Below are 15053 nucleotides of genomic sequence, written 5' to 3' on the forward strand. Positions count from 1 at the left end.
AAGTCAAATTTATTTATATAGCGCTTTTCACAACACATGTTGTCACAAAGCAGCTTTACAATCGTATGGGTCCAGATCCCTAATGAGCAAGCCAAAGGCGACAGTGGCGAGGAAAAACTCCCTATAGGGTGGGGATTAGGAAGAAACTTCAGGAGGACCAAGACTCAAAAGGGAACCCATCCTCCATTGGGCGGCCCGTTAACACAAGTCCGTGGTCGTAGGGTGGTTCCACAGTTCCACAGCAACAGTCAAGGCTCCTGTTCTCCGGCCAAGCAGCCTTGAAACTGGTCGTCTCCACAACACGACCAGTTTCTCCGTCGCTGTTGCTGAAAAATATCCACACAGCATGAACCTGCCACAGCCATGTTTCACTGTGGGCACGGTGCTCTGGGGGTGTTGAGATGGTTTTACACCAGACATAGTATTTTCCTTAGTGGCCGAAACAAATCCAATTTTGGTCTCATCTGACGAGAGCACCTTCCTCCATACATTTGAGGAGTCTCCCACATGCCTTTTGGCAAAGTCAAAACAAGCCTTTCTATTTTTGTCTGTAAGAAAAGCCTTTTTTCTGACCACTCCTCCATAAAGCCCAGCTCTATGGATTGTACAGGTTATGGTCAAACGGAAAGACGCTCGTCTCTGCTGGGTATCTCTGCAGCTCCTTCAGGGTTATCTTTGGTCTCTGTGCTGTCTCCGTGGTTGATGCCCTCCTAGCCCGGTGTGAGAGTTCTGGTGGGCATGTTGTGGTACCATGTTCTTTCCCTTTGATGGTGATGGATTTGACGGAGCTCCAGGGGACCGTCAGAGATTTGGATATTTATTTTTATAACCCAGCCCTGACTTGTACTTCTCAACAACTTTGTTCCTGACGTGTTTGGAGATCAGCTTGGTCTTCGTGGTGTTGTTTGCTTAGTGGTGCCTGTTGCTTAATGGTGTCGCAGCCTCTGAGACCTTTCAAAAAAAGGTGTGGATATACTGACAGATCATGTGACACTTACTTTGCATACAGGTGGCTTCTGAAGGTAATTGGTTGCACCAGAATGTTTTAGGGACATTTCATTTCACTTCACCAACTTAGTCTATTTTGTACAGATGCATCACATTATTTAAATATGGGTTGTAATGTAAAAAAAAAAATAGGTAAGAAGCCAAGAGGGGTAAATGGGTAAATACTTCCGCAAGGCTGTGTGTGTGTGTGTGTGTGTGTGTGTGTGTGTGTGTGTGTGTGTGTGTGTGTGTGTGTGTGTGTGGGGCATTTTCCATGTTCCTCAGTCTGTATCTCTTCCTCCTCCCAGATTCCATAGCCAGTGCCTCTGGTCCTCTCCTGGTGGAGGTGGCCAAGCCTCTGGGCTCCAGTCTGGGAGTTGCTCTCTCTACCTCCATGTACTGCAACAAGCAGGTCATCGTCATCGACAAGGTCAAGCCAGCCAGCATCGCAGACAGGTAATTCACCTACTCCCCAGACAACACGCGCCTTAACCCTCCAAACAACACACACCCACACCCTTCACACACATCCACACCCACAGTACACATGCCCACATGCTCAAATAACACATCCCAACAGCCCTTAGCCCCGACCACCGTAAGTCTTCACCGAGACGCCGTCGTCATAGCGTCCGTGGTCTTCCACCGTCCTCACATCCATTCGCTAAGAGGGACGGAGGCTCCGTGTCCACCCGCCATGATTTTGTGAAAGTTTGAAGTGCATAAAACTTGGCGACTAATTATAGAAATTCAATAAGTCATCTGGAGCAGGGTGTGAGTGACGGGCCCGGGGGAGCACGGGCAGCAGATAGCTGAGAGAGGGAGCGTTCTCCCATCACACACGGCCCAAGTGCTCTGATGATTCAGGACTTTCTCCTAGAAGGGGGCATCAAGGAGAGCAGATAACGCTTCACAGATAACGCAATCGTCAAGCTCCCACACGCCAGAGATCACGATGTGCTGCTCGTGTTATCGCGCCCGTGTTTCTACCACGGAGACACCGTACAGGGCTGTGAGAGGTTGTCCGTGGGACAGGAAGTGACGTCATTGTGTGCGCAGGTGCGGGGCGCTACATGCCGGTGACCATATCCTGTCGGTGGACGGCACGAGTATGGAGTACTGCACACTGGCTGAAGCAACACAGCTCCTGGCCAGCGCGTGTGAGCACGTCAAAATGGAGATCCTTCCTCACCACCAGACCAGACTGGCCCTGAAGGGCCCGGAGCATGGTGAGACACACACACACACACCCAGTGTCATGTCGGTCATTCACTCCTGAGACGCGGGAGGTTGACACACATCTCTCTCCAGCCATACTTTGATCAACAATCACAAAAGCAGGGCGTCAATCGGGACATCGGACAGGACATCGAACAGGACATTGTTTCGTCTCCAGCCTGAGTGCACAATCTGACCTCTAAATACAGATCCCTTTGGGCTAAAGACCCACCCACCGGCTTTTGATGTCACTTCCTTTAGACAGCACATCCAGCCCTTTGAAAGAGAACCTGGAGTATTTACTGTCACCGCCGCGCTTTGTCAGGCGACAGGGCTTATTTAAGCCGCGCCCTGCCATGCGGGGAGATAGTGTTAGCGACGTGGCGTTTGTCAAAAGTTTACGATGATGGCAATTCTCTAGCAGGGGCGTGTATATATATATTCAGGGGTAGCACAGTGTTTGCCCTGTCATGGCTTATCAGGTGAAGAGTGCTATCTCAGTGTGAGACTCGAAGCACCTACACGCCTGGGGCTCCAGATAGGGGAGGATTTATACCGTCCGACCAGAAATGGAGTGAGGAGGTGTCAATGCAAGGAGCTTAGTCCCCCCCCCCCCCCCCCCCCCCCCCCCCCTCTGCAATCCCCGCCCCCTCCACCACTACCGCTGGGTCTGGAGTGTTGCTACAACCGTGCCATTGATTTTTCGGCGCTCTGCAGGGCCCTAGTCAGACCCGGGACATTAAACGGCAGAGTTGGCCTTGTTCCGAGAGCCGCGAGCCTGGCCGAGATCCGTTCGAGCCGTCGCTCGTGGGAGGACGTCCCCGCGTCGAAGGCGGGGTGAAGCAATGAGGTGCTGCCTGTTGGGGGAGGGGCCAGCAAGAGGGAGGAGCCATCCTTCACCTCCCTGAGAGGCTCCTTAGCGCCTGGGCCTGGCTCGCTCGCCACAGTCTGCCCCAGAACTCCAGGCTGTGTGCCACCCATGCGGTTTGCCATGCTGCTTCCTGGCCATCGGGCCGCACAAGTTCAGCAGCTGCTGTCTGGCTTTGAAAGCTCTGCACCAGGCGAGAACTTGATATGGCACAAGGGCCCGGGGCGTAAGAGAGGGAGTCAGGCCCAGCGAAGAGCGGAGTGGCTGCCTAACACTTCTAGATAACATTACAGAAACAGCACAGCAGGGCCAGCAGGGGGAAGTTACTTGCAAATATACTGCATACAACATACTGCAGTAGAACGTCCCTCAACACTGCAGGCTTCCTCACACCCAAACGCCAAACACGTCCCCTCTGCTTTGTGCAACTGGATCTTCACATTAGTAATGTTTGAATGCCAGACAGCCCTGCAGACCTGTAGATCAGTCTGAGAATTTGAAACATTGAACACACGTGTGTGCATGCGTGCCCATACGCACACACACACAAACAAACACAATTTGTTCTACAAAAACCTGCAGACTGGAACATTTCTTGACAACCACATACAGTGCACCACCTCCACTTTGTACACACACACACACACACACACACACACACACACGCGCACACGCCACACACACACACACACACACACACACACACACACACACACACACACTATGTAGGAGAACTAATGGCCATGGCGCCATGGCTTGATTAGACTCAGCAGCCTTTCTTTGGCCCATTCTTCAGCTCTCAGCTCTGTGCTGCTGGGCTAAGCCACAAACTCTCTCCCCTTAGACATCTCTCTCTCTCTCTCTCTCTCTCTCTCTCTCGTTCTCTCTCTCTCTCCCTCACTCTCTCTCTCCTTCTCCCTCTCTCTCTCCCTCACTCTCTCCCTCTCATTCCCTCTTTCCCTCTCTGTCTCTCCCTCTCCCTTTCCTCTCCTTTCTGCTGCTCTGTCCCTCTGTTCCTACTCTCTCACGCATCCTTTTTCTCAACCCCTTTCTCTCACCCCTTTCTCTCTCTCTCTCTCTCTCTCTCACTCACCCCTCTCTCTCTCTCTCTCTCTCTCTCTCTCTCTCTCTCTCTCTCTCTCTCTCTCTCTCTTCTCTCTGTCACTCCTGGGATTCCCCCTGTGCTCTGTACATGCATGAGCAGAAGAGCTACTCCACAGCTCAGAGCTGCTGATCTTAGGTGTGCACCAGGACGGGTGTCTGCTGGAGCAGGGTGGAGGTGTCTGCTGGAGCAGGGTGGAGGTGTCTGCTGGAGCAGGGTGGAGGTGTCTGCTGGAGCAGGGTGGAGGTGTCTGATGGAGCAGGGTGGAGGTGTCTGCTGGAGCAGGGTGGAGGTGTCTGCTATCTGGCAGAGAGAACAACCAACGCGGCGGGGACTCGTGTTCTGTCATTGAAGAGCCTTAGCTGAATCAATAACAGTCAAGTGACAGTACACACCCCCCCCCCCCACCCCCCCAATGGCTGTTTGCAGCTGATGCAGAGATTGGACTATTGTTCTACACATGTCCTGACCTAAATGACTGAATCGTTAGTGGTGGTTCTGAACATATGCACCTATCCAGAGCAGCTTGCACAGTCGTGTTTCAGCATGTGTGTTGGGAATGGTGTGTTGCCCTTGGTGATGATAGTATCTTGCTCTGTGTGCTGTAGCAGGTGAGCTATATGAGCAAACACTGAGGTTGACACTGGTAATTAAAGTTGCTGTGGGCTAGATTGTAAGTAACATTTCCTAAACTGTCAGTGAAACTTGCAAATGGAACGTACAAGGTAATTTCACGTTTATCTTTTGTGAGTAAGTAATAGACACTCATTTGTCTTACGTGTATGTCAGTTATATTTTGCTGCCCTGCATTCCAAGATGCATTACTTCACATTTATGGAAGCCGGCAACCATTAGCAGTTTGAACATGTTTGGCAAATCTGTATCACAGACTACACATTTAATTGGTAAACACACAATACTTTATGATGCTTGTTCATACAGCGTACGCATGCAGTCAAAGCAAAGACGAAATCCTTATTTCTAGGAGGGAAAAAAAGCGTGTACCTCCCCGCAGTGACAGATGTTGTTCCTGGCTGTGTTGTACTCTGTTCTCTGGCCTTATGGTGCTGTCTGTTCACCTCCTCCCTCTCTCCTTCCCTCCCTCTCTCCTCCCCTCCCTCCCTCTCTCAGTCAAGGTGCAGAGGAGCACCCGTCCGCTGCCCTGGGAGTCTGGCACCAACAACAACAGCAACTTCATCCCATACCAGCACTACAACACCTACCACCCTGACCAGTCCCGCAGCCAGGCCAAACAGAAGTCCTCTCCCAGCAACCCCCGTAATGACCCTCGCCGTCGTCCCGAACCCTTCCTCATCCTCCTCCTCTTCCTCTCCTCTCTAGCCCTGCCCTCCTGCCCGCCTGTAGCCACGGGCTGCTTCCTCTTCCATGCCTATGGTTGACAAACACGAGCAACGACACACGAAGCTCTCGGACGTCCACGCAGACGTCTCCGGGGCTTTTTCAGCTCCCGGATCATTTACGCCCGGACCAGGATGGATTGGCCCAGGAGCTGAGCAGAACATTAGTTACGCGAGACTCCTGCAGCATCGCTAAGCAGCAGCTAAGCAATGAAGCACTGCATTTAAAATAGAGCAGACATCCGAAAAAGCAGAGGGCAGCTTCAAAACGGCTGGCTGGTGCATTTGATTTCATAATATATTCACACAATATTTTAAGTGGTAGCAAGATAACTAACTTGGCCATTTTATGAAATGTTCTGATGTCTGAAATTCAGCTATACAGAGAGTGCGTTTTTCTTTGCACCATAGTTAAACCTACCACAGAGAAGCAGCCACAAGGGACCGAAATGGTGGTTGTATGTAATCACTGGTAAGGACTTGTTGTCGAGCAGAGAAACGATGATCATTTGATACAATATTGAAACATTCTACTAATGGAATTTCCTTCTGCACAACTACGTTAATGGTTCAGTGTTTTATTCTGTGATGAATTCTGTGTGGCACAAATGTGAATAGTTTAATAATAGTTCGAGTTAATTGAATGAAACATATGAATGTGAAGGAAGCAATGGCCTGGAAGGTGAATTTTAATTAGGTGGGCTGTGTTGTCTCAGTGGCTGTAGGGGAAGATCACATTGTGATTATGGCGATGAGGAAATTCAGCATAGACAGCCAGACCATCCTTAGGAAAGGGGGTGTGTGTGTGTGTGCGTGTGCGTGTGCGTGTGCGTGTGTGTGTGCGTGTGTGAGAGAGAGAGAGAGAGACTTAGATCTAGGTTAAAGATGAAACTGTTAAAGTCTTGCATCAAGATCTTAACATTGAAATGTTGCAGACTCCACTCTGGATATTTTGGCCTAAGTCCCAGATGTTTACAAATACTAGAAGCTCCCTGGACTCGTCTTGGCTAACGTGACCGTGATTACACTGTATTAGACGTATTTTACACCTTCACTCATTATACAGGTTAAAAGATTATTTCGCTTAAAAGGATGGCGTTCTGGCAATAATGCATCCCGCATTATCATGTGTGCCATCACGACCGGGTGTGTTTTTCCCTGCCAGGGATAAAGTTAAAGCAGCTCTAACCTCCTCACTCTCCTGTTGTCCCTGAAATAGACTACGGGGACTGAATGTTTTCCTCCTCTGCTCACTCTCTGCCAGAGGCAAGCGTGAGCATTAGCGCGGGGTGCTGAGCAGCGGTGCGAGGCGTGTGACGAGCGTGACTGGGCTCCTCTCAGACCGCCCCGCTGCTTTCTGTGACACCATTCAGCGCCGGCGCCTAAAATAGCGCGCGCAAACGCAGGCCGAGGACACTCGCCACTCGGCCTCCCTCTGGCCTGCCCGATCGCATTCGCAGCAAGGGCCCAGATACCTTTTACAGCCTCCAGGGGGCTTCTGGGACATGTAGTCAATGGTAATTGATAGCCTCGGTCCCTGGTCTCGTAATGCCCTCTAATAGGCCAATAAGGTGAGATGATACGACGCTATCAACATCATCCATTTTCATAGTCATTTACGCGTTTAGTCATTCCTGAGACTTCTCGCCTCCCAAAACAACCCTTCTCATTTGCCTCTAGATTTAGCGCTCCCTTGGTTATAATCTGCTTTTTCACTATAAATTCCAGCCCGTCTCGTCCGTATTGATCTCTGGCATAGCCTTTCGCCATTTCAAGGGCAACGCGTGCGTGTTCTAGCTGGTCTTAAGCCTCCGTCTGCCCACGGCGGAAGGGATCCCTGACCGCCTCATTGGCCAAATCGACAGCTCTTAGTGGTAATCCGCTATAAGCCCGCTGATGCCTGTCAGTCATGCACTTTTTCTCCCTCACTTCCATCTGCTGCTCCGCCTCTTTACATTTGTTATGGGGGATTTCTGTCAGGTTTTTGGGGGGTGGAGTGGGGGGGGGGGGGGGGTGTGGTTGTGGAGTTATGGAGGTATATTTTGTGTTTGTTTGTTTGTTTTGAGCAGTGTGCCAGTTTTTAAGAAGGATTTTACTCAGTCAACTCATTTAAGTCCCATCCACTTACCTTAGTGAAGCTCCGCTGACGAATCCAATTAGCCGCTGTTTAAAGGGCGTTTAGCGCCGTGAATGAATTAGCGCGCGACTCAGAATGAGCTCTCTCGTTACAAAGCGCAGGTGAAGCGTTGGGCCTCGTTTGGCTGGCAGCTGAAGCCCTGCTGGCTTTGCGTGGCTTAGTGACCCAACAGCATCGGCGAGCTGCCCGGTGCCTCGTGTGCCAAGGGCCAGCAGCTGGTCCAAACCCACACCGCAAACACACGCCGTCTCGTGGAAGCACCAAACACCCTGGTCAAATAAATCCTACATTTGTAGAAGCATTGCCTTTCCAGCCCTTGATTAGATTTATTGGTTAGGTTTATTTGAAGAACAAAGAACAGGATTTGAGCGCTTGGTGCAAACAATCTATTTTCGTTGCCTTTGTAGGTGTCCAATAAGAGGAGTTTTGAGGGTTTGGGGTACATTTATGCCTTTGATATTTGATAGCTCATTGTGTTCTATCATATTAACCTTTATGAGGCGGATACGGGTGGTGCTTTAAATTTTGAAAACTAGTCAAGCACTGATCTAATTAAATAATTGTGTTTTATTCAGAATGTCCCTTTTTTAATGTTCTCTCTCTCTCTCTCTCTCTCTCTCTCTCTCTCTCTCTCTCTCTCTCTCTCTCTCTCTCTCTCTCTCTCTCTCTCTCTCTTTCCCCCTCAGCTCTGGGTTCATCCTTCTCACCAACCTCTATGAGTGCCTACAGCCTGAGCTCCCTCAACATGAGCACACTGCCCCGCAACATGTATCCCACAAGCCCCCGGGGCACGATGATGCGGCGCAAACTCAAGAAGAAGGACTACAAGAGCTCCCGTAGGTTTCTGCTGTCTTGCTCTCTCCCGTAGGTTTCTGCTGTCCTGCTCTCTCCCGTCTGCTCTCTCTCTCTCGCGCCTTTGGCTTTTAATTGGTAGAATCTCCCACTCCTCCAACATTGTAACTTCTATGGAATTGAGAGCCAAGGTATGTGCACACTGACTCAGCAAAATGCAGTTCCATGATTCTGAGGTAAAGCCTAATGACTCTTTCCATACAACATTCACTTTGGCTGGGGTGCAGTGGACCATAACTCTCACGTTCACAGTCACAGTCACCGTAGCTCATGGCCTCTGCCCAATTCCGTCTTCATCCATTTTTAAGACTTTTCCATTTTTCAGAACGGCTGAGCTAAACAAAAATGGCTGTTTGATATTGATTTTCATTTGGTCCCTCTCTAATGTATCGTGGCCTGCGCTGGCATTAGCAGCAACCCTGTCACAACGTGGTTTTAACATCTCATCTTCCTCTTCAATCAATCAATCAATCAAATTTTATTTATATAGCGCTTTTTACAACAGTTGTTGTCACAAAGCAGCTTTACAAGTGCCGAGTCCTAGCCCCCAGTGAGCAAGCCAAAGGCGACAGTGGCAAGGAAAAACTCCCTAGTTTTTTGCATGAGGAAGAAACCTTGAGAGGAACCAAGACTCAGGGGGGGAACCCATCCTCCTCTGGCCGACACCGGTCACCATGACAACAACAACAATATAGACAGAATGTAGACAGAATGTAAAAGATGCAATAATGTCAATTTAGACCGAAAAATATGTAATAATGTCCATCATGGTGTAGGCATCCGGTTAGGCAGGAGGTGGCCGGCCAGGATGGATCGCTTGTCTCTCCTCATCTCATTATTCCTCAAGCAGGCGGGCAGCCATGTGGAGAAATGAAACAGGGAAAATTAGCTCTGTATGAGGACATATACAGGACAGGTAAAATTATAAACATTTCTGGAGTGTGGCAGCAACTCCGGCACTAAGTTAAATTATTACAGCCTAGCTAAAAAAAAGGCAGAACCAGAAGGTAACATAGGCTTGGGGGCATTCTGAGACAATGGCATCCGTCCACTGCACTGTCAACAAACTTGAGTGACCACGAGCAGTGACAGGATGACAGCACCAGTACCCCAGTCTACCATAAAACCCTTCGTCTATGAACCCCTGGATCTGTACCTTTATATAAGGGGGATATTAATTATCAAACGCTAGACTAAATAAGTGGGTTTTCAACCTAGATTTAAAGATTGTGACTGTGTCAGAGTCTTCCTCTACCTCCCGATGCGCTGTGGACTGCGTTAAACACGAGGGCAGCTGGGATTCGTATTTGCAAGCACAGCGGCACGAGAGTTTAGCGTCGCCCGTTGAGAAGCGAGACTGCATGAATCACGTATTTGCTGTGTTTTCTTTTTGAAGCGCACGGGAGGAGAGGTTCGGGCCCTCGGAAGAGGAGCGAGGCCCCCGGCTTTCTGTAATTGCTGCTTTAAGCGCAGAAGGGCAGGTTTTCCTACTCCGGCACGGCGCTCTTAACGGCAGCGAGTAGGCGTGTGGGTTGGCGGGGGAAGCGAGACCCGGCCGACAGGTGCTGAGAACGTCTCGGTGGTTAGCGTGGGTCAGCGGGTGTGAATGGGACGTCCACGTGCACTTACCCTTTCCCCCTGCGTTGGATACCAGGAAAGGCCAGCTTTTGATGAGAGGCCCTCAGCCCTGGCCCGCTCTGACACAGAGCTGCACAGCGTCTGGATGAAAATTCAGATAGGGGAGAACAGAGAAATGCAGAGAGGGGTGTGGAGATAGATATATTGCATGTTGACATTTTGGAGTCATGTTTGTGTTTGCTTATTTGATTTGAGAGAGAGACAGAGAGAGAGAGAGAGAGAGAGAGAAAGAGAGAATATAAAGCACAATTAGTATTCAGTTCTCCGCTCTCTGGTCCCATGCTGTGGGACACAAAGGGGAAATTGCACCTCTGGTTGTCCCATAATTAGATCCTGTATGATATTTTGCGTCGTTCAGTCGCACCGTCATCCTGGCACAGCCAGCCAGCTCGGCAGCAGATAATTACACCAGCCGCACACGTCTTGTATGACGTGGAGCTTCCTCATCGAGGGATGCGATGAACCCCACCGCAGAGCGAACGGTCGGGGGAAGGAGACCAGCTAATCCGCCGCCGCTAATCGCCAGCTGTTCGCGGCACGCCGTCACCAGCCTGGTTCTCATTTGTTGAAGCCTCCCTTCAATTTCCCGTCATTAAAAACGAGCCCCGGGTCGGGCCTCGCCGGGCGGGTGGGCGGTGGTTAAGACGGCGGCGTTGGGGCGTGTGGGCGGAACACAAGCTTCTCGGTGATGGAGAGGTAATTTGGGCCTGCTCTGAGCGAACCTCCTGATGAGAGCAGAGCATCTCATTAATTGCTGTGTGCGAATGCCGATCGGAATATTCCCAGTTGTTCACAAGTCAGCTGTCAGTAGAGCAGTGATGAATTAGTGCTGTAGAATTCACTGAAAGGTGTTTCTAGATTCCTCTTTTAGATGGAAAGTTTATACACTGCACTCTGTTATTTGGGCAGAGACTCTGGATTTTTTAAATAGAGTAATACTGCTGTTTAACTCTGTGCTCCAACACACTGGAGCTTAAATGAAATGTCAGCTGTAATTCTAGGGTATTTTTATTTCTGTTCAGTGACTGATATTGCTAATCACAGCCTCATGTATTTCGCCTCTTTATTTGAAGGGCCCGTAAGTAAATGGAGTGTTGCCTGTTTTGTTGTTTTTTGGCTTGATGCGTTCCTGTAACAATCAGGTCTTGTACCTGACATCTCGAAATGAGGCCAGGGGTTGATTTATAGATGTTGATTTATAGATGGTGATTTATACTCTGCATGTGAACCTAAGAACTATAAAAACCTAAATGGCCATACAGTCAAAATATACTAATCATAGACTTAACCTAGAAATGTTCAGGGGCCAGAATAACTGCAAAGTCTGTTTTTCTGAACAAAAACTATTGATTCAATCAAAACTAATCTTCGAGGTGTAGAAATAGATAACACAGACTGTGAAGACAAGAACCCAAAAGGTTGTAAACTATGATCTAGCCTGCATTTCACATACTGAAGACTAATGAGCGAGTGAAGAAAATCCTGCAAAAACAGAAACCGAAAACAACTGAAAGATGAATGAGACCCCCAACATCTGGTGAGGTCTACAACTCAAACGTCAAGCAGTCGTCGGCTGCATAGGATTCACAAGAAATAATTATACTCAAGAGCATTATTTAAGTAGTTCAACAAATTTATTACACTAAATTATAAAACAGGGTAAAGGACTATGTATAAAACATAAAACATACAGCATCAGTAATTTCTGGCCTCACTTTCGTGGATACATTTCGTGGATACATTTCTGGAGTCCTGAGCCGGAACAGCGGGACTTCACCTCCAGCCTGTTACACACGTTAGGGAGTCAGGACTCTTCTTTTACTGGAGTCTGTTTCATCAGGAAATCGCTGCAGTGCGGGACGCTGTGCGGGACAGGCATGCACTGAAGGACAATTTGCTTCCTAAGTTCGAAATACAGTATGTTGAAAAAAGCCAAGATCACCAGGGATTTTTCTTTCTCTCCACAAAGGCAATTACTGATTCAGAATAGCTGTTAATCCAATTGACAAAAACCAATAACTGCAAAAACTCCCTGTTCTTACATTTGAAGCAAAGACGGTCTTGGCTGGGACCTCGGTGCCAGTTAATCCTACTGTCTGCAGCAATTAGCAAAGTGAGCATGGCTAATAATTGAATAAGATCCACTCTTTCTGAAGGCATATTGTCCACTCCCGTCATGGAGGGACATTGTAATCTTGCTTATATGACAGCCTTCTGCGAACCGCACGCTGTTTCAGGGTTCACCATGTCTCACTGATCGTTTCAGGGTTCACCGTGTCTCGCTGATCATGTTTCAGGGTTCACCGTGTCTCACTGATCATGTTTCGGGGTTCACCGTGTCTCACTGATCATGTTTCGGGGTTCACCGTGTCTCACTGATCATGTTTCGGGGTTCACTGTGTCTCACTGATAATGTTTCGGGGTTCACAGTCTCACACTGATCATTTTTCGGGGTTCACCGAGTCTGACTGATCATGTTTCGGGGTTCACAGAGTCTGACTGATCAAGTTTCGGGGTTCACCGTGTCTGACTGATCATGTTTCGGGGTTCACCATGTCTCACTGATCATGTTTCAGGGTTCACTGTGTCTCTCTGATCATGTTTCAGGGTTTTCCCAAATGAACTCTTGACTCAGAAATTAGGGGTGGCGCAATTTCTCACCACGGGCGAAGATATCTAGATCAGATAGCCCTGTAACCATGGCAACTGCTACATAAACTAAGCCGGCGATGATGGCCACTGATAAGGCGTGCAGGACGAAGTGAGTGAAAGAGCGGGGGAGGGAGAGAAGGGAAGAGGGGGACAGGGAACACAGAGTGGCTGATTCATCATTTCCGAGCTGCTCTTGATTGACGTTTTTTTCTTGTGCACAGTTATGGAAATGCTTTATTGAATGTCCCTCCTGAGGATCCATTGTCACCAGCTCTCAGGGGCTGAACAAAGCTTACTGGCACTTCCCTTCCTACTGCTTGCCCACAAAGCCTTGCAGAGTAAGGACAGGCGTGCGGCAAAGTCGCCTGTCAGAGAGCTCTGACTGTGGGGAAGGTGAAGGCAACCTGTCCAGGTACGACAGAGGGGGGGGGTAGAGGAGAAGGTCAGGCTATGCTGCTGCAAGATCATACACACACACTCACACACAGTCAATAAAGCAGAGACAGGAGAGGATGAACCATTTGTCCTTTGTCTCCATATAAACACATACACACACACACACACACACATACACACACACACACCTCTGGAGCTTTCACGTAATGCTTCATGCGTCCTGTGTGCACCTTACTCACAGCTGCCATCACACTGATTCAACAGAATGTTCCCCTATCTGCATCTCCGCGGCCCAGCTCAGACATCTCTCCAGTTAAATGTGGCATGGCCAAGGTAGCAGTGGGTCTCCTCCCTGGGAAACATTAGCATAATGTAATTGTTAGGTAATGCTCAGAGTGCTCCGTGCAATTTCCACGAGGTGTCATCTGGGGCGTTAATATGTTCTGCCAAAGCCAAATCCAATTAAATCTTAACTGCTGTTAAGGATTCTGTTGGCTCCGTCAGCCCCCGACGCTGTGTGCTACACACGGACCAGGCCTCGCTCCAGGTCCTACTATACGCTTTGGAGAATTTGACTCCCTCTTTTTTCCCCCTTTAATCCTCTTTAGATGAGAGTTGTGTTTTCCTGCTTTGATGGTAAGCTGAGATTTTGTGCTGGGTACCTGCTGGTGACGAGCCTCCTCCTGCCTGTAGCCGTCTCGGGGCTCAGACTGTGTAGCGTGTCGCTCTGGAGGTGGGGGAGCCGAAACGCTAGCTCGCTTATGACTCGGTGGAATGCGGTCGCCTCCGACGAGGTATTTGCGCTCGTTCTCATTCGTCAGAGCGTTTGAAGTGTGCTGCACGTAGAATGCCGCACACACACACCGGCGAAATGAATGGATTGTGAAGGACATCTCCCTGTGCCTGAAGTCCTTTAAGCCTTGAAGGGCAATTCAGACACACCTTTCAGAGTGGTGTGAATGAGTCCAAAAGGACCCAGAGTGTCAGCTCTGGCTATGATATTTTCCACGGGCTGAGAAGCCGCTGGAGTTTCCAGAATGCTGCAAGTGCTAAGGGAGTCGGCTCACGTGCCAGGATGGGTCTGACCTTCCTCCACACTCTCTCACGTCCTGTCCTCTGAGTATCAGAGTGGAGGCTGATGCGTTTTAAAACAATAAGTGCGTCAGGCGTGGCATTCCCAGCCGGGCTGAGCAGGAGCTATCAATCGTCACGAGAAATGCTTCTGGGTCCCTGCAGACCTGTCCTGGATAAAGAACAGGATCTTAAAGAGCGTGTAGCCTCAGTCTGGCCCAGGTCAGTAGCCTGTGGGCTGGATTCCTCCCTGTGCCTGCTGGCCCTGTCTTGCTCCTGCACTGTGGGGAGACCTGCTGAGGGAGAACATTCCCCGTGCTTTATGCTGGCCGCCCGGACCGGGCGACCCTGCTGGAGGCATGTGTGCAGCGCGTGCCAGCGTCTAGCTCTGCTGTCGTTGGCTTTGGTTGCCTTTCTGCAAAAGCCAGGTGAAATCTTTCCAGACCTTTGGGAAAGCGGTGCCTGTGAGGCATGAGGAGAAACAAATTCGTTTTGATCCCCAAACTGAAATCACTACCGCTGACAAGAGCAGGGAAAGAGACCTGGACAATTACAGCGTCACGTCTGGAAGTGGAGGCATGCACCAGTTATAGAGCAGGTTTAGTTCTCTCTCCTCCAGTCCTGCATGGAGTTTTAGTGGTTCAGGCTGGGGTTCGAGTCTCATTTGTAGTGGCAGGGTGCGTTGGAACTTTAAAGCCGCTGAAGACGACGTCGCAGTTCTAGCTGGAACTTCCTCCAGACGCTGTAGAAATGTACTCCCTGCCTTCAGTTCCA

At 49.6% G+C, this 15053-nt stretch overlaps 1 protein-coding gene across 11 annotated transcripts in view; it reads left to right on the forward strand.

Annotated features, from left to right (window-relative positions):
• Window positions 1-15053, forward strand: part of grip1 (glutamate receptor interacting protein 1) — a 187332-nt gene that overhangs the window by 146168 nt on the left and 26111 nt on the right. For all 11 annotated transcript variants that reach the window (XM_077005013.1, XM_077005009.1, XM_077005011.1 and 8 more), the window contains exons 8-11: window positions 1296-1443; window positions 2047-2216; window positions 5307-5453; window positions 8357-8506. In XM_077005013.1, coding sequence (XP_076861128.1) covers window positions 1296-1443; window positions 2047-2216; window positions 5307-5453; window positions 8357-8506 — 615 coding nt within the window. The remainder of the gene's footprint in view (window positions 1-1295; window positions 1444-2046; window positions 2217-5306; window positions 5454-8356; window positions 8507-15053) is intronic.

Source organism: Brachyhypopomus gauderio, chromosome 5, assembly GCF_052324685.1.
Source record: "Brachyhypopomus gauderio isolate BG-103 chromosome 5, BGAUD_0.2, whole genome shotgun sequence".
NCBI classification, from domain to species: domain Eukaryota; kingdom Metazoa; phylum Chordata; class Actinopteri; order Gymnotiformes; family Hypopomidae; genus Brachyhypopomus; species Brachyhypopomus gauderio.